Here is an 18,237-nt window from a genome sequence, read left to right as displayed (position 1 = left end):
GAATTCTGATTGAGATTGTGTCAGATTTATAGATTTATTTGGAAAGAACATCTTCAAAATATCAAATCCTCTCACCTAAGAACCTAATATGTCTTTTCATTTATTCTAATCATCCATATCCTATATTAGAATTTTAAAGGTTTTTTTCATACAGATCTTGTGTGATCTTAAGTTACTTCCCAGATATTTTATAGGTTTTTTTTCCTCTTATGAGTAATATTTATTTTTATAATATTTTTCTAATTGGTTCCTACTGGTGTAGAAAAATGCTATCAAATTTTCGATTGTAACATGATTTTGCTAAAACCTCTTACGACTTCTAGTAACTTACCCATTATGTGCACTGGGATGCCTTTGACATCTGCTTGGAGATGTGGAGTAGGCAGTTGAGTCTATAAGTTAGGAGTCCATGGGAGAGGTCCTGGCTAGAGGTATAAATTCTGGGATTGTTTGTATGCAGGTGGTACTTAAAGCCTGGGTAAGATCACCAGAAACCATCAAAGGAGCAGCCAGTAAGGGAGCAGGAAAGCCAGAGCGGTATGGTGCTCCCGAGCCAAGTGAAGAGGTGTTTCCCATAGTCTGCATGTCTGCCTCCTGCAGCAGGAAGAAATCCTTCAAGAATTTGTTCTGAACTCCCCCTGCGGGCACTGTGCTCGATGGTTAAGAGCAGAGACTCTGAGTGTGTCTCGGACCAGACCGGGGCTCCCTCACTTCCTCATGGGGTAGCCTGGGGCAACAAACTCGGCTCTGTGCCGTGTCTGCTCAGCTTCCTTATCTACAGCAAGAGTGGTATTAGCCTCTCAGAGTCCTACAACTAAAGCACGTGTAAAAGCACATGTGGCAGGCTGGCACCCAGTGACCTCTCACTGAATATCACTCTGTATTTATCATTATTGTTCTTGTTGTGGTTTCTCGTAACGGTTAGTGCTTGAAAGTCTGTCTGGATTGAAGGATTCTGTTCACGGGGCATGTGAGGGCGAGAGGATGGGAAGGGTGAGCTACAGCTGGTCTTGCAGTTCTTTATGAGGCGTTCGTGAGGCTGGAGAAGGGGGAAGGAGCTTCAGGAGAGGTGCTCTTCCATTCCCACGTTGGCAGTTTGTGGGTGACTAGCCGTTTGGAAAGACAGACTAAATAAATGAGAATGAGCACATAAATTGTAACTTAAAGAGGAGGGGAAAGCCCACAGATTACAGAAGATTCAAGAAACACATATCCACATGCAGTGTGTGGACTCTGATTCAAACCAGTTTTGTTTTGTTTTTAAAGATTTATTTATTTATTTATTTATTTATTTATTTGAGAGAGAAGGGGGAGATAGAGCACGAGTGGGGCGGAGAGGGTGAAGCAGGCTCCCGGCTGAACAAAGAGCCCATGCAGGGCTCCATCCCAGGACCAAAGGCAGCGGTTTAACCCACTGAACCACCCAGGCGTCCCTGTTTTGTTTTGATTTTAATGAGACTCCGGAAATCTGGTAACGAGAGCAATCTAATATTGAGGAATTGTCATCATCTGTATCTACAGTAGCTTGTGGTTTTGTGTTAATGGTCACTCCACTTCCAGAGATACAAACTAAAATATTTACTGATGAAGTTACATGATGTCTGAGATGTGCCAGGGTTGGAGCAAAGTCACAAATACAACTGTAGATACAACAGGCTTGACCATGAACTAAATTCCTTATAGCATTCCTTCTACTTCTGTATTTTCTTAAAATTTTTCATAATAACAACTAAAAAGTAAAGAATTAAGAGACTCCTTACCACATGTAACGCTTGGCTCTATTATACTAGATTAGAATTTGAAAAACAAAAAACTCGGCTTAATGTTCAACTAGAATACAGTCGCAATCAGCTGAAGAAGAGACTGAGTAAGATCAACAAATTAAAAGAGACCGTCCAGAAAGGCAGAGAAGACATCGATAACCTAAAGCAGGTAACTAAGAACAGGTGGCTGAGGCGCCCTGTCACTGAGACGATGACTTCCTCCACTGAGTAAACACGGGTCGAGCTCCTGAAGTGTCCTCCTGGGGACAGAAAGTGTGGAGGGCAGATTTGGGAAATACTGGAAGTCAAATCAGCAGTTTCACGAATTCCTGGATGTTGAAGTGGGAGCCTAAGCCTAGGAGGGACGCCAGTGATGACTCCTGAGTCCTAGTTGGGGTGATGGGTGGATAGAAGAGCGAGTAAGAGCGAGAACATTCCAGACCCGCGGAGCTGGAGCTGCCTGTGTGACACCGAAGCAGCGATCTCTGGCAAGTGAGGGGGGCACAGAGGGTGGGAGGAGCCCAGGCCTGTTTCTGGAAGTGAATTGAAACTGTAAGTGCTTGAGACTCCCAGGCAGGCCGGAGCACTGTGCGGGGCCCTGAGGCCAGGGTGGGACTCTGAAAGGAGTGGTCGCACGGGTTGTGGAGGTAGAGCGTAGAGCCAGAAACCCCACCGTGCCGAGAAGAGGACATGGGGGCGGTTGTCAGGTTGCCAATTGAGAGGTCCGAGTAGCAAGAACGTCTTCATTGGACAATGGGAACAGAAGTCAGATGGCATTAAGCTGAGGAATGAATCCAAAATGAAGGACAAAGAAAGGTAGGAATTGCCAATTTCCAAGAGGCGTAGAGCCAGAGTGGGTCCCACAGAGTGGGATAGAGGTTCGTGCCCCACCCAGAACGAGGGTTTATCCCAGAATCACTGGGTTGGTTTCTTGACACTAAGATGATCTGTGGGCCTTATTAACGTAAAAGACGGTGAGTCTACAATGTAAATCGTCTTCATTCAGGCTGAAGAAAATTGTCTGCAGATTGTGGATGATCTCATGGCAAAGCGGCAGCAACTTAAGGACGTATTTCTCACTCAGAATGCGAGCGCCGAGAAGGTCCAAGCTCAGCTGGAAGAAGAGCGGAAGCGATTTCTGGCTATTGATAGGTAATTAGTTGGAAGGACCACAACCAGCAATTTGAAGACGTTTACTGCCAATTTGAAATTTATTGTAGGAAGCTTTGTTATTTGAATTTGTGCCCTTGCTGCCTTTGGTCCCACATCACACCTTTCAAGTGTGTTCTCATCTGGGGAAAAACCAAAAGAGGTGGTTAGTTGTTTAGAGTGAATAGTTTTCTTTGGCAGATGACAATGTGGGCCTGTGCTAAGAGCCCCTGCCCTAAATCCCTGTGACTCTGCTTGTGGGACAAACCCTGCAGGGGGGTGTCTGGAGCCGGTCTGCATGGTCACGTCCCCCAGCCCTGCCACTTACACACTACGCCTTCATTTCCTCCTCTGGTAACCTGGGGACGCTCACCGCGGCTGCCTCCCGGGACACTTGTAAGAATTAAATGAGGGACTGTTCATAGGACACTTAGAACAGTACCTGGCACGTGCTAAGCATGTGTGTCTGTCATGAAGGGGACGATGACACTTGGAACCAGGTGACCCGCTGCACCAGTGTGACCTCTGCTTTCCTGTATGATGGGCACGACTGTAAGCAGTTAGATGAAATGTGCTCTGGTTTGGTCAACTCAGCATTTCATGGTTTTGCCCACTGATCGAAGACTTACAGCATTTCAGGATAGAGCCAGAAAGTTCTTTGTCTACGATTTTTGAGTGGACTTAAAGGTCATTTACTCTTGAATTTTTTCACTTTTGTAGTTAGTTTAAACAGAACTACATCTCTGTTCATCATCATATTTTTGAAAATCATATTCTTAATTTATTTTATTTTTTGGTCCTGTTTCTAGATCCTCTTTAAAATCCCACATTGTTTTAACTAGTAAAATCCCCAAGCCCTCATTTAAAATAGCATTATACTAATGCTGTAATAGAAAAGTTCAGACCATTCAGACCATTCGATATGTAATGACTTAACTGGTAAGACATTTTTCTTGTTTAAAGGTTGTTTCTCTTGTTTTGAGGTCTAAAGTGTAGAGCTTATATTGAAGGAGAAATGCAGCTTGAAAAATTATACAGATTTTGAAACAAAGCTAGCCTGATTAAAGAAATTATCTTTATTATTTTAAAAATGCTCCCTTGGATTAACTAATTACAGTCATGGCCTTTCTCAAGAGTGTTAAAGTTTTATTAGAAGCATCAGTGAGGTAACTCTAGAACTTATAGCACTCAAGAAAAGACTCTTTTTTCCATGTAAATTCATTTACAACACATTCATTTTTCTTCTTTGGTGCAACTTTACATAAGGAGTAAAATATCACTTTTCATATCTGTGTATTTACAGGGAAGTGGGAAAATGGCAAAAAGAAGTTGTAATCATTCAAACTTCTTTGGAACAGAAACGGCTAGAGAAACATAATCTGCTGCTTGATTGCAAAGTTCAAGACATTGAAATCATCCTCTTGTTGGGGTCACTGGACGACATCATTGAAGTGGAGGTATTCGCCCGCAGGACTGCAGAGTAAAGTGGCCGCGGGCAGCTGCCTGCAACGCCCTTTGGCTGCTTCTCGAGGTCCCAGCCTCGCAGATCCTCCCTCTGCTGCTAAGGCTCCGGGGGGTGGAAAGGCATCCTCCCACCACGGTCCTCATTGCAGAGGACTGGGCATGTCACGCAGTTTTCTTACGTCTCTCGCTGATCCGTGTCCTCCTAGCCCCACAGGAAGGGCCGCAGTTTCTTTTCTACACATTAGATCCCGAGAGGAGTCGGAGATCGAGAGCTGTTGATGTCAATGGCCTTTGGTGGGGTTTTAGGGAAGCTGCTGCTGTGTTTGGAACGTGCATGTTCCCATTACCCCGTCCACAGCCAGTGACAAGACGGGTTTGTCCTGCCTCGTGGGTCCTCTCTGAGCTCTGCCCTGGGGTCTCCCTTCCACATTCCCCCTCCCCTCTCTCCTCTGCTGCACAGCTGGACAGCTACTCCCTCCATCCACCCTCCGCCCCAGGAAGGCCCTGAGTCCTTTGGAGTCTTCAGAGTGAAGCATCTTTCATACCAACACGTCTTCTCTTGCCAGTATTGATTTCATAACCTCATACTCACAAAGTCTTTGTCTTTTTTCTCAATAGTAGCAGAGGTCACATTCCAGACAGGAGGTAAGGAAAGGAGAAAACCCTTTCCTGGCCACAAACTACATAAACCCAACTCCGATGGCTTTAAAGGGGTGGGTGGGGGGCAGGATAGGGGGAGGTCTCATGCCTGACCCAGTCTGGGAATTTGAACACTGTCAAGAACTCTTTCTGGCTCAGTGTATATATTGGCTTTGTTCTCCCAAATTGGCTTTCACCACATGGCTGCAGCTGTAACCACCAGCTCTGACCAGAGGGAAAGAGAACTCTCCCCTGTGCTCTCTGTTAGGAAAATCCTGGAGAAGAACTGTGGGTCATGGGTTCACTTTTGTAGGAGCAGAGAGAGAAGGGATGGGTCTGTGAACAGCAAAAATAGATGGGAGCCGAAAAACAATAGTTATCATACTACAGAAAGAAACAGAACATCTGTTTAAAAGACAATGCCAGGTGCCTGGGTGGCTCAGTGGGTTAAGCCTCTGCCTTCGGCTCTGGGCATGATCTCAGGGTCCTGGGATCAAGTCCCACATCTGGCTCTCTGCTCCGCAGGGAACCTGTGCTTCCTCCTCTCTCTCTGCCTGCCTCTCTGCCTACTTGTGATCTCTGTCTGTCAAATAAATAAATAAAATATTAAAAAATAAATAAAAGGCAATGTCATTTTAGAAGAGGTTACAGAGAGGAGGAAGCAACTTTAATGGCTGACGTCGAAGTGAGTGTTACTGGTCAAGTGTTCGTGCCGCTGCTTTCCTCTATTGCTTTCAGTTACTGAACCGTCAGTATGGTTCTCCAGCATGCCCACCTGAACGGAAATGACTTCTTTATTGGCTTGAAAGAATTTCATACTCGTGGTGGGGTATTTCAGAGCAAGTTTTAAAGGCCTTACACTGGAATAATACTGAATCATTATCTCAAAAGAAAAAGTGATAGGGTTGCATTCACTTTTTAAAGTATGATGCTTCTAAAGAGTAAAGCGTTCAGGATAGTGGAAAGGTCCAGACCGTGTTGTACTGGGAAGGGAAGGCTCGGGAATATGCCGTCCTCCTCCGTTGGAGGACTGTCCGTCCCAGGAGGAGGATCGCATTTGTTCTTTCTGGTCCCAAGGGGGATATAGGGTTGGGGAGTAGAGGCCACAGAGACAGATTTCCTCTCCTAGGGAACAATTTCTACTGGAAATATGGAGGGCCTATTGTGGTGAGCTTCCTGATCGGAATTTTGTAGGCACATCCAGAAGTGGCTGTGTAGTGGGGATGCTGTACAAAATGTTCTCTGTAAAGCCTGAAATAGAAAAGGCATGAGATCTAAAGTGTCTCTCTCCAGTGGGCTGAATGAGGATCACTGGGTAGAAATGTTTATAATAATTGTTACAGGAGTAATTGTCTTCCCATAATTGAGAGGTGGGACCTGAGATTTCCCTTCTACTGGAGGTGTTCAGATAGAGGATATGTGGGCACCTGGGGGGCTCAGTCAGGTAAGCATCTGTCTTCAACTCAGGTCATAATCCCAGCTCCTGGGATCACATCCCACATTGGGCTCTCTGCTTAGGGGGGAGCCTGCTTTTCCCTCTCCTCTGTCTGTCGCTGTTCATCTGCTCTCTCTTTTTCTCTCTCTTTCACAAATAAAATCTTTTAAAAAAAAGGGTACATTAACTAGACCTACCAGGGCTCTTGCAGAAGTTCCTTCTGTTATGAGGGAGACTGCACTAGATCACTAGTTCTGAACTCCTACCGTGCAGGTGGAAGCACCTGGGCATCTTGTCGCCAGATCGACATGGCCTTGGAGGCCCCAGTAAGGAGTGAGGTGGGCATCAACCAGAAGCCTTGGGCGGTTGGATGAGATCACCATTTCATATAACAAAGGGCTTCCTCTGCGTTTCAGTTGGGAACTGAAGCAGAAAGTACCCAGGCAACGGTCGACATCTATGAGAAAGAAGAAGCCCTCGAGATAGACTACAGCTCTCTGACGGATGATCTGAAGGTAATCAAAAGATTCCCATTAGGACTGACTCATTGTGACAATGAATGTTTAAATGTGCTACAGCACACGTTTTGGACCATAGAGCCTACATTCAGAGAGAAAAGTAGATTTCTTAACGTCGTCTGAAGAAATGGTATTAAGTAGGTAGCTTTTTAAGAATGTTGAGATGACCACTTCTCACTGTGTGTTCAGCAGAACATGAGTACTATGAAATTTTTTCCCAAAGAATAAAAGCTTCTATGGTCAGCATTTTTTGAAGGACTTTTTCCTTGGAGAGTCACCATGATTATTAGTCTCCGAGCAATTGTGCGAGAGACAGAGTAGCCACTGTACTCTAGCGGCCCCTGCAGTAGGGGACACCACCTTCACGGCTGTAGGGCACATATCTGGGGTCCGGTTTCAAGGGCTCTTTAATTGGGCAGCTCTGGCTCTGTCACAGACATCCCTATAAGTTCCTACGATGCTAGGTTTCTTTCTGTTTTGACTCCATCCTAAGACTGCCTCTCGTGGTGAGGGCAAAATGACTGGACATTCTTGGCTTTCCAGCCACACACAGCCATGACCTTCAGAGAAGAGACAGGCTGCCTTTGTAGTGACATGTTCTTAAAAGTGGAAGAGGGCTTGTCCGACAGACCTCTCGGAACTGTGTCCGCATCTCAGTGTCCTGAACTGGACCACATGTTCATTCCCCACCAAAAGCTCTGGGCACGGGGTGGTCTAGGCTTACATCAAACAGGGTCCCCCAACCCCCACCCCCAGCTACAGTGGGAGCTTGAGGGAGAAATGGTCAAGCACAGGCTCCGTGAGAAAGGAGGGAGTGGAGCGTGGATGGCAGGTGGCAACGCCACATCTTTTAATTTCGTGTTCTTGATATGTGTTGTGTTCTTGGGTTAGTATTGGTTATTCACTGGGCTCTTGGACTGTTTATGCTATTTTTAGGCAATCAGAAAAAAGCTTTGTCTTTTCTATATCTATTTAGTGCTTTCATTTTAGAAAATCCTTCCCCACATTATTACTGAGTAAATATTTATCCTGTTCATGGTTTTGCTTTCATTACCTATTTAATTCATCTGAAATTTATTTTGGCATATGGTAAAAGGTAAGAGTCTGCTTTTAAGAAGTTACCTATGGAGGGGCGCCTGGGTGGCTCAGTGGGTTAAGCCGCTGCCTTCGGCTCGGGTCATGATCTCGGGGTCCTGGGATCGAGCCCCACATCGGGCTCTTTGCTCAGCAGGGAGCCTGCTTCCTCCTCTCTCTCTCTCTCTGCCTGCCTCTCTGTCTACTTGTGATCTCTGTCAAATAAATAAATAAAATCTTTAAAAAAAAAAAAAAGTTACCTATGGAGCCAGTTTATGCAACATTTTCCAAGGAATTCTCTTCTCAATGACTTAAAACATTGCCTTTATCACATATAAATTAAAGATCCTGGGAAAGCAAGAAGGCTTTCCTGGAAAACCAGGCCAGCACCACTGTTTCCCTTCCCTCCTCACTCAGGCTCTATCCGTTGTTCTGGTTTAGCTTCCTCGACCCCTCCTCGTGGGCTAGATCCCTTCTCCCTGTCTCATGCTACCTGTGCTTTTGCCGGTCAGAGCATCTCAGGCGCTTGTCAATGCCCATGTGTATGTCTGACCTTCCTGTGAGCTCTCTAAGGGCAAGGCCAGAGCAGTTTTCATCACTGAGTGTCTCCGACATAGGAAATGGTCAGTATTTTGTAATGAATGAGTAAGCGAAGGTACCATGTGAATTGTTGCCCTTTAGCCAGACCACGAAGTGCAGGAGGGAAGCGTGGTCCGGGCGAGAGGCATCTCCAACAGCGGAGCCGCAGATGCGCAGCTGCTCCGGAAGCGAGCACTAGTGCGGTTCAGACCCTGACGGCTTTGTGCGAGGGAGTGCGTGGGTGTGGAAGGAGGGAGGCAGGGGGTGGATTCTGAAGGGCCCTAATTACTCAGCAGTTTGGAAGAGCAAGCTAATCCCTGTTCCTTGCGGGCTAACAGGCCTTACAAACTGATAAGGAAGTGGAGGCCTGCCTGAGGTTCCTGCTGCAGCAGGTGGCGTCCCAGGAGGACGTCCTGCTGAAGACGGCGGCCCCAAACCTGCGAGCCCTGGAGAACCTGAAGACTGTCCGAGACAAGTTTCAGGAGTCCACAGACGGTGAGCCTGAGCTCTAGCTGCTGGCAAGGCCATGTTCTTGGGTTGATGGGTTTGGATCTCGGTAACACTTATTAGCAACTGTAGCTTTATTTTTATCTAGCTTTATTTATTTGTATTGTATATCTTCCTCTGTTGTCTTATAGTAATGTGCACTTTTAATATGCACTGCTTCCTTCTTAAAAGTGTTCTGCTTTAACTTAAAAAGAAGTGTATTAGTTATTTTTTTAAACATTTATTTATTCGAGACAGAGACTACCCCCCACCCCCATGTGGGCTCAAGCTTATGATGCTGAAATTAACCTGAGCCGAAACCAAGAGTCAGACGCTTAACCAGCTGAGCTACCCAGGCACCCCAGGTGTATTGGTTATTTTAGAACAGGTATTTTTTTTTTTTTATACAAGCAGGATGGTCATATTAGATACTCTTTCAGAATTTGTCATTATTATCTTAAAATTAGCCCTAGCAGATAAAGGGCTCATCAATTTTAAGAGCCATGTTCTTGGAATTAATAACAATTAGGATATTTTAAGTGTAGATTTTACTCAAGACAACCAAACTCAAAATCCAGTTTTTAAAAATATTCTGTGCTTTCGGGATGCCTGGGTGACTCAGTCTGTTAAGCACCTGCTTTCGGTTCAGGTCACTATCCCAGGGTCCTGGGATCAAGCCCCGCATCAGGCTCTCTGCTCAACAGGGAGCCTGCTTCACCTTCTCCCCACTGCTCCCCCTGCTTGTGTGCTTTCTCTCAAAATCTTAAAAGAAAATTAATAATAATATTCTGTGCTTTAAAATTGAAATAAGAGGAGCCAGCCCCTCAGTGGTCTGCAAAATAAAGAACATTGATTTTCTCTTAGCTTTTGAGGCCAGCAGAAAGGAAGCCAGAATGTGTAGGCAAGAGTTTGAACAGGTGAAAAAAAGGAGATATGACCTTTTCAGCCAGTGTTTTGAGCACGTCTCGATCTCAATCGATCAAATCTACAAGAAGCTCTGCAGAAACGTCAGTGCCCAAGTATGTATTTTTCACCCACCGATGTTCCTGGGAACTTTGTGTTGCTGGTGGTTTTTTTCTGGTGGGAAATAAATGTCACATCATCTGAGTGACCCACTTCTGGAGCAAAGTCAGTTCCAGAAGATCAGTTACCATAGTAACTGTGTGTTCTAGATCCCATTCACTCTACCACTGGCTAGCCTGGACAAGGCAGAATCTCTCTGGGCCATCTCTTCATCTGAAAGAGGGGTTAGGTCACTTAGTTTCCAGATTCTCTGCAGTGCTGCAGTTCTGCTGTCTGGTAACTTGCCACACCTGCTTTTACCTTTCTCGGGGTGTTCTGTGGCCAACAGCTGATCCTGGATCATTTTTTAAAATTTTAGCCACAAATAGTTACTTATTTTCAGTAAAGCAAGACTGAAATAAACCCAGTAACTCCTGGGTTCATCTCTGTAGCCACAGTACCTGGCCCACAGTAGGTGTTCAGTAAGTGGCTGGGAAATGGGCCCCAAGTGCACTGAATGAGACTGTTTTTGTCCAGTTCGTGGCACGTGCTGCTGAGGTCTGCATGGCAGGCCTGTGGGGAGGCCTGATTCTTCGTGTGTGTGAGCATGTTCTCCCTCTGCTCCACACCCAGCAGCCCTGTTTCCTGTGACTACACTGTAGAGCCAGCTCTGTACACGAGCCGCGGGCACTCATGTTTTGCCATCACAGTGGAGGAAAACCTAACCGGCAGAATATTTTGCAGCCAAACTCTGTTGCAGTTTTTGAAGTTGAAATTTACTAATGGCTTTTCTGATTTTGCTAAATAAATAACCTGTGTTTCAGGCATTTCTTAGCCCAGAGAACCCAGAAGAGCCTTACCTAGAAGGAATTAGCTATAACTGCGTGGCACCAGGCAAACGGTTCATGCCAATGGACAATCTGTCAGGGGGAGAAAAGTGCGTAGCCGCGTTAGCCCTCCTGTTCGCCGTGCACAGGTAAGGTCCCAGTGACCTGATTCTGCATCAGGGCAGAAACAAAATGGACCCTTCCACAGAAGGTGTTTTAGCATGTGTGATACAAAACTGCTTTACTGAGCCAGACAACATTCAGGCTTGTTTTAGGCCTATAATAATTTAGACTGCAAATCAAACACACAATTCAGTCTTTGACAGAGTTTCATTAAATCTCTATAATTATCAGTAGCTACTTATATTCCAGCTTTACAGAAAAGAAAGAAAAAATACTGACAGCCAGAAGTGAAATCAGGATTGCCAACAGTTAACAACAAACCCAAAGGGAACAAAAACTCCCGACCTGTATATTATTTTCCTAGCGCCAATTCAGAGACCTGTGTTTATGTAGAGAATGTTAAGTGAAGCATTTCTTCTGAAAAAAATGTTTAACCTCGTTTCCACTAGTCATGGTGGCAGTTGGTGAAGTAAATCAAAAGATTAGCTAAAATTAGGGCAAATGACTTGCAACATGCAAATCCTTAGATGAAGATCTAGGTGCCCGTGTTGCCTTCTCTCTGCTTCCGTGACCAGGAAGATTAACCTAAGTTCTCCAGCTGCTCGTTACTGCTCCCAGGGATAAAAAAAAAAAAAAGAGGCCGGTACAGGACAGGCACAGACAATAGCATTAAAGCCAGCAGACCTGGGGAGAGCAGGCAGCAGGAATCAAACCATAAGCCTGTTCTGAGCAAGTCTCAGAACAGAGCTAGTACCAGGTGCCACTGCCCTCCTTTATTCAGCAGACACTACATATCCACTGTGTGTCACGGGCTGGTGTAGGCTTTGGAGACAGCAGTGAACAGAACAAAATCTTTGCCTCGGAGAGACTTCATTTTTATTGGGGAAGACAAATGAGAAGATAGACTAGTAAACTAATTCTCCAACACCGAGACTATTGGGAAATGACAGATGCTACAGAGAAGAAACAAAGTAGGGAGTGGAGGCCCTAAGAAGCCGGAGCAGTGTAGGGTTTGCGGCATTAAAGAGCCACCTGCGAGGCCTGTTTGAGAAGGCAGTGTTGGTACAAAGACTTGAAGGAAGGAAGGGAGCAAGTCTTGCAGATAGCTAAGAGAAGAATGTTCTAGACATGAAGAACAGCAAGTGCAAATGTCCTGAGGCCAGCGAGAACCTGGCATCGGTAGCGAATAGACTGTGTACAACAGTGGCAGGCACAGGGCTAGGAAGCTGCTGTAGCAGTCCAGGTGGAAGATGAGGGTAGGCTGGACGAGGGTGAGAGCAGAGGCGAGCAGACAAGGCATGGGGTGTGAAGGACGTGGCAAGGATGACCCCTCATCAACCAGAGCGGGAAGACGTTGGCAGAGAGTCGGTCTGAAGGGCCAGGTGAGGAGCGGGATTTGGGATGAGCTTGAGCTGTTTATTAGACACCCACACGGAGCTGTGGAGTAAGCCGCTGGCCGTGGGAGGCAGGCGTGGAAGCCGTCCACACGTGGATGGTATCGGTACCCTGAGAGGAGATGGAGTCACCGGGGGAGCTGACCAGTGGGTGAGCAGCCCAAGGGCACTGCACGGAGAGGAGCTGGCGGAAGAGATGGAAGGAGCAAGGGGTCATGTCGGGGGAGTAGACGGTCATCCTTGACGCCAGAGCTACGGACTGGGGCAGCCCCAGGTGCCACGTGCAACGGTCACGGGAGACGCGGACCAAGCGTTGCACATTCTATGTAGCATCGGCGGGCTCCTGGGTGACTGAGGCTAAAGCATCCAAGATGATGTTATCTTATTTTCTCTGAATACCGTTAACCCTCGTAGTAAAAAGCCGTGACTCACCGGGCTGTACTCTCGTTCCAGTTTCCGGCCTGCTCCGTTCTTTGTGTTAGACGAAGTAGACGCGGCTCTGGACAACACAAACATTGGCAAGGTCAGGTTTTTTCTGCTGTTAACTTCCCGTAGGTCACACAGCACTCGAGGATCGCGGTCTGGTCAGAAAGACGGTTTATCCTGAACACACACGGTTTGTTGGATAATTGCTGATTAAACATCAAATCTAAGTATCTAAAAATCTAAGTATCTGAAAATTAGTTTTCATTCAAGGTTTCGGGGACTCTCAATGAATTATTGGGGAATCAAAACAGGGAGTCGGAGGAGGATTGTTATACTGAATCCACAGCATTGCTAGTGGGTAACTTGTCCCCAGATCTAGATACTGGGACCTAGAGGATCACGCAGAGGCCCTGTGGCAAATAGGACCAAATCAGTTGTTAACAAAGCCCCAAATTCTGCCCCCCCATGAATTCATTAAAACTTATCCAACTGTTGTACTTCAGGATCCTGTTGTCAGGATTTGAGACGAGGGAACTAAGGAAACAGGTCCGCATCGTGAAGATGACAGCGTAGACCTAGAAAGCCCCCCGAAAGAGGGCAACACTGAAGCCACCTCCCCCCACTGTGACTTTCTGACATGCGAACAGAGGCCCAACCAAAGGCCAGAGTTGGTCTCTGGCAAGTGCCTGGTCCGTGGCTACTGAGTGACGGGATAACTCCGGCCCGCAGACTCTGGTCTCATGGTCCTACAGCTTGGGCTGTCGTTTCGGGGATGCGTGAATCAGGCTCTGGTTCTGATTGTTCTGATTCCAGGCCCAGTGGAAGCTGGCGTCCTGCTGTATACCTTAGTCTTGTGAGCTTGGCTAAGGAGTCCTTCTCAGAACAGTGTCTTAAGTGCCCGGGGCCACCCCGGCAGGCTGTCTCTGAAGCTGGCCTGCCTGCTCTCTCCGTCTGTGGAGTCTGCCGGGAAGGGCCGGTCTTCCCCCAGCGCTGCTCAGTCTGGCCTCCTCCGACCCGGATTTCTCCCGGCCCCTGCTTCCCACACGGGGCACTGAGCACCTGAGGACAGCCTGTCAGCTCCACAGTCACAAAATTTAGAAAACGGATCCCCAGTCCCCTGAACCTTGTAGAGGACAGCACAGAGCCACCTTCTGGGACCCACAAGGCTTCAGGGTGACCAGGGAAGGAAGACGTGGGGCAAGAGAAAATCTGTTTCTCTTGAATGCCAGCCAGTGTGCATCAGCTAATTGGAGTCAATGGCCTGACTCCTGTGGGAGAAATCTCCAAGAGCGCGCTCCAGGCACTCCGCACCCACACTGTGTGTGCTGGGGTGGCATCTGTTTTTGCGGATTGCCTCTTTTAAGGTAGCAAAATGTAGATGTTTGTATCACCGCCATCTCTAGGGACTCCTACTTAAGGCTTTTCTGTTGGCAGCCATCCTCTGTATTAAAAACCTTTTAACTTTCAGTCTTCCCTTGAGGTTTACCCTCCTGGCCACTCTACTGCCCTGAGTATGAGCAGACGTAGGACAACGAGACCCGAAGTAGCTCCCCCGCCCTTCCCATGGTCCAGTGCCCCCATTTACAAGTAACTCTCCAGGCCAAACGTATGCCTTCTGCCGCACCTTCCACTTGTGTCAGAATCCCAGGACATCACAGTGCCACATTCTAGTGGCTCCCATCACCTCAAATGCCGGATGGAGTTCCTTCTGCCTGGTGGATCCAGCCTCTTAGCCAAGGGCGGTCCCCCTCTTCATCACTCACCTGGGCTAGTGACTCGCTCCCCGCCCGGGGCTGCCGTGCCTGCCTCCACAGCCTTGGTGCAGTCAGGACTGACACAGACAGAGAAGAGCCCTTATGGCCCTGCAGACACCTGCTGGGAATTGGCAAACATCTGTGAAACTGTGGCCACGTTCTTCCCCATCTTTCTCTGGGTTCTGAGTAGTTTATTCAACAAGACATTTCCATCCAGAGCCCACTTTGTTCTCATTCTCGTGACTTGGATTTGAGCTTCCTGAAGGAGCCACTGAGTTCAACTCCAACCAAATAATTATATTATGGTCCTGAATACATATATAATTGCCATTTTTCCCACTCCTGGCTTTCCTGCCACAGGAAACTGTAAGTTTAAATACCAGTCGGTCCGCACGCGCACATAGCGTTTGGGTGTCAGTTTCAGTTAGGAACGCTGACTGCAATTTCACCGGACGGTGTCTCAAATTAGTGCTCTGTTCTTAAAAACATTCTTGACATTTTAGATGATAGATTTAATAAGGTTTACAGGTTTTTAACTAATCTCTTACTTTAGAATCTGAATTATTTCCATAGTGGATTTTACTGAGTTACCGGAAGGGCAAGTAGGTACCTTGTCACCCACCACGGGCCAAGCTGGAGACTTGACTAGGCACAGTGACTGTCCGGGGGCCCAGCAACAAGGCCTTTCCCTGCTGGTGAAATGTGGACTTTTGTCCCCTCAGGTCTCAAGTTACATCAAAGAGCAGAGTCAAGAACAGTTTCAAATGATCATCATTTCCCTGAAGGAGGAGTTCTACTCCCGAGCTGACGCGCTCATCGGCGTCTATCCAGAGGTAAAGACCAGCAACGGGGAGAGGAGAAGCGTCCCTCGGCTGCTTCCCGACACCTCCCCACGCGCACCAGTGCAGTCTGGAGACACGGTTTGATTTCCACATCGCCACGCCTGATAAATACAGGCTTAAGTGACTTTTTTAAAACCAAATAAGATTTTAAAAACTAATTTTTTTCTATGGCAGTACACAGATATTTTTAAGATATGCTTCAAGTGAAAAGGCAAATCCAAACTTGCAAAACAGTGGGATAGCTTTGTTAAGGTACACACTGACATACCCAGCAAATATTAATATTGTTTCATATTTTCCAGTGTTTGAATGTTTCAGGCAAAACAAATGCATTGTGGGCCGCACTAAAGGACCCCATTTAGCTTTTAAAAGGACTAGAGGAAAGAATTGATCAGACACTCCAGGTTGTCTAGTGACTCAGAATTCACCTTCCTTCAGCTACTCCATCAGCTCAGGAAGTTCAGATTGTTCAGTCTGGGGACACTTGACTTCCCGAGTTTTCATTTAAACGAAGATAAAAATTAGCCTCCCTTCCTGTCCCTCCAAGACGTTAGGGGCCGCTGGAAATTCTCATACCAGCGCAGGAGAGCAAAACGGATCTTTTTCCTCTGCCCATCTTTGGTTCTCTGGGGCTGGGGCTCTGTACATCAGACCGGCAAAGTCAGCTGAGCGAGGCCAAACGCTCACTCTCACGGGCACTGTAGGTGCACAGGGCAGACGCACCTGGTGAGGAGTCCGCCACGGGCCGCTGGCTGGCACTGGGGCTTCCACACCATTCCAGGCTCAGAGAAGAAGGGGTCTGGGGCATCTGGGTCAGGGAGGCAGGTGAGGGCGAGGTGCACATTAGTGTGGGGAGGTGGAGCGACTGCCTGCCCCTGCAGTGGCACATGTCCTTAGCCAGTGGGACGCCTGTGTCCGCTGCCGGCGCCCCTCCTGAGCCGCTGTTTGTCCGCAGCCCCTTGCTCACCGCGCTCTGTGAGCCACTGATGTACTCTGGGCTGGCATGTGCACAGGTGTGAAGCTCGCATAACTGGAGACCAGTGGCTCTAAAAGGGCCCCTTTTTAAGTGCAAATCCAGGCTCCCTAGTGGCCCTTCCTTGATGTTTGATGACACTTTGTCCCTAAGCAGAGAGCTGACTCTCCCATGTCCTCTCTCATTCAGCACGATGACTGCATGTTCAGCAAAGTTTTGACCCTGGATCTTTCTCAGTATCCAGACACCGAAGGCCGGGAAAGCAGCAAAAGAAACCGAGAGTTGCTTTAGGACCGCAAGTGACCCTAAGCCAACAGGACAGTCTGGCAGGTCAGGGTCACCAGTGCTCCGTCCGTGTGGGAGCAGTCAAGCAGCCTGTGTGCCGCTGCAACCTGCGAGATGCTGGAGCTTGCTTCTGTCCAAGTTCAGGGCCCTTCCCGTGGGTCAAGTTTTTTAGGAGTTAGCATTGTATGGGTTTAAAAAAAAAAGTACAATTTTGTGCCATAATTTCAACTGCCACTTTGAAAGCCAGTCAGAAAAATGTTGAATTCTGCATTATTTTCGCTCAGGCCTTGCCTTTATGTTTAAGTAATCTTTAAGGCAAACTCTTGATTCTTAAGTATACTAATTCTAGGGCATCGAGCCTGTGTTTTATAGAAGTTATTTCAGAGGATGTTATCAATATTGAAAATACCAATAAAGAATGTTCTAATTTTAAACGTTTCCAATCTACAATTCCAGAAACAAAACTATTTTTTTTTTTAAGATTTTTTATTCATTTAGACAGAGATCACAAGTAGGCAGAGTAGCAGGCCGGGGGGGTTTGGTGGGGAGGGAAGGAGGTTCCCCGCTGAGCAGAGAGCCCGATGCGGGACTCGATCCCAGGACCCTGAGATCATGACCTGAGCCAAAGGCAGAGGCTTTAACCCACTGAGCCACCCAGGCGCCCCGAAACAAAACTATCTTAAGGTGAAACTGAATTATGTCTGCTTTAGTGAAATCTAAGTTTCTCTAATTTCTCTTAACAAAATATTGAAGAACACAGGCTTTCCCCAATAACTGACTATTACGTACGTTGTTATGGGGAGGAAAGGAAATTGCTGCATTTTCAATAATATTTCCATTTCAAAATGGAATGAAATTTAATACCTAGCCGAGTAGCTCCCTCACTGCCATCTACTGAAAGTCACCCCTCGACACAAGAGTTTGTAAATATGTAAACATAAAAAGCAATACAAAATGAAATTAAAAAGAAATTCTGAGGTGCTGATGGTCTTCCACTGAAGCCTGGGCCCAGGTGCTGACGGGAGGCAGCTGAAGGAATAAGGCCCTCACTTGGGAACACTGCTCCCTGCTTCACGCCACCGAAGGGCACTCTGTGCCCAGCAAGCGAACCGAAGCCACAGAGAGGCTTCCTGCCCTTCCCCGGCCCAACTCTATCGGCTGCAGATAGCAGAAGCCGCTCTGGCTGCCTTCTGTTCCTTTATTAAGAAAACATCAGCAACACCCTCAAAATCAAGGACTTTCTCTGCCTTGGAAACATCAGCTTCATGTTGAAATGTTCCTGTAGGGCCCCATGAGGTCAGGGCAGTCCCTTATCGCTGCCTGGGCCATTCTCACGCTCAGTGATCCCTTGAGGTGTGGTCTGTTTTGTGGGAGGACATGCACCTCTGTTGCTGCCAACCACCAGACGGTGGGGGCGGGTGCGGCCGGGGCGCAGCTACGACAGGGCCATCCTGTCATCACCCCCGACCCAGTGTTTCTCCCCAGCGAGATCACACACAGGCAG

The 18,237-nt window shown here is 47.3% G+C and overlaps 1 protein-coding gene across 2 annotated transcripts in view; it reads left to right on the top strand.

Annotated features, from left to right (window-relative positions):
• The window catches only part of SMC1B (structural maintenance of chromosomes 1B), a 76,424-nt gene extending 59,257 nt beyond the window's left edge, over positions 1 to 17,167 (top strand). The window contains exons 16-25 of one of the 2 annotated variants that reach the window (XM_059187255.1): positions 1,791 to 1,932; positions 2,770 to 2,915; positions 4,216 to 4,369; positions 6,867 to 6,965; positions 8,960 to 9,116; positions 9,972 to 10,126; positions 10,934 to 11,085; positions 12,907 to 12,976; positions 15,356 to 15,466; positions 16,638 to 17,167. In XM_059187255.1, the coding sequence (XP_059043238.1) occupies positions 1,791 to 1,932; positions 2,770 to 2,915; positions 4,216 to 4,369; positions 6,867 to 6,965; positions 8,960 to 9,116; positions 9,972 to 10,126; positions 10,934 to 11,085; positions 12,907 to 12,976; positions 15,356 to 15,466; positions 16,638 to 16,739 (1,288 nt within the window). In that variant the 3' untranslated portion in view covers positions 16,740 to 17,167. Of the gene's footprint in view, positions 1 to 1,790; positions 1,933 to 2,769; positions 2,916 to 4,215; positions 4,370 to 6,866; positions 6,966 to 8,959; positions 9,117 to 9,971; positions 10,127 to 10,933; positions 11,086 to 12,906; positions 12,977 to 15,355; positions 15,467 to 16,637 lie in introns of those variants that run through there. The other variant, XM_059187256.1, reaches the window with a different exon arrangement.
• Positions 17,168 to 18,237: the final 1,070 nt, after the last annotated feature.

Source organism: Mustela lutreola, chromosome 8, assembly GCF_030435805.1.
Source record: "Mustela lutreola isolate mMusLut2 chromosome 8, mMusLut2.pri, whole genome shotgun sequence".
In the NCBI taxonomy this organism is placed as follows: domain Eukaryota; kingdom Metazoa; phylum Chordata; class Mammalia; order Carnivora; family Mustelidae; genus Mustela; species Mustela lutreola.
Note: the sequence above shows the minus strand (reverse complement) of the source record. Positions and strands in the feature narration are given on the sequence as shown.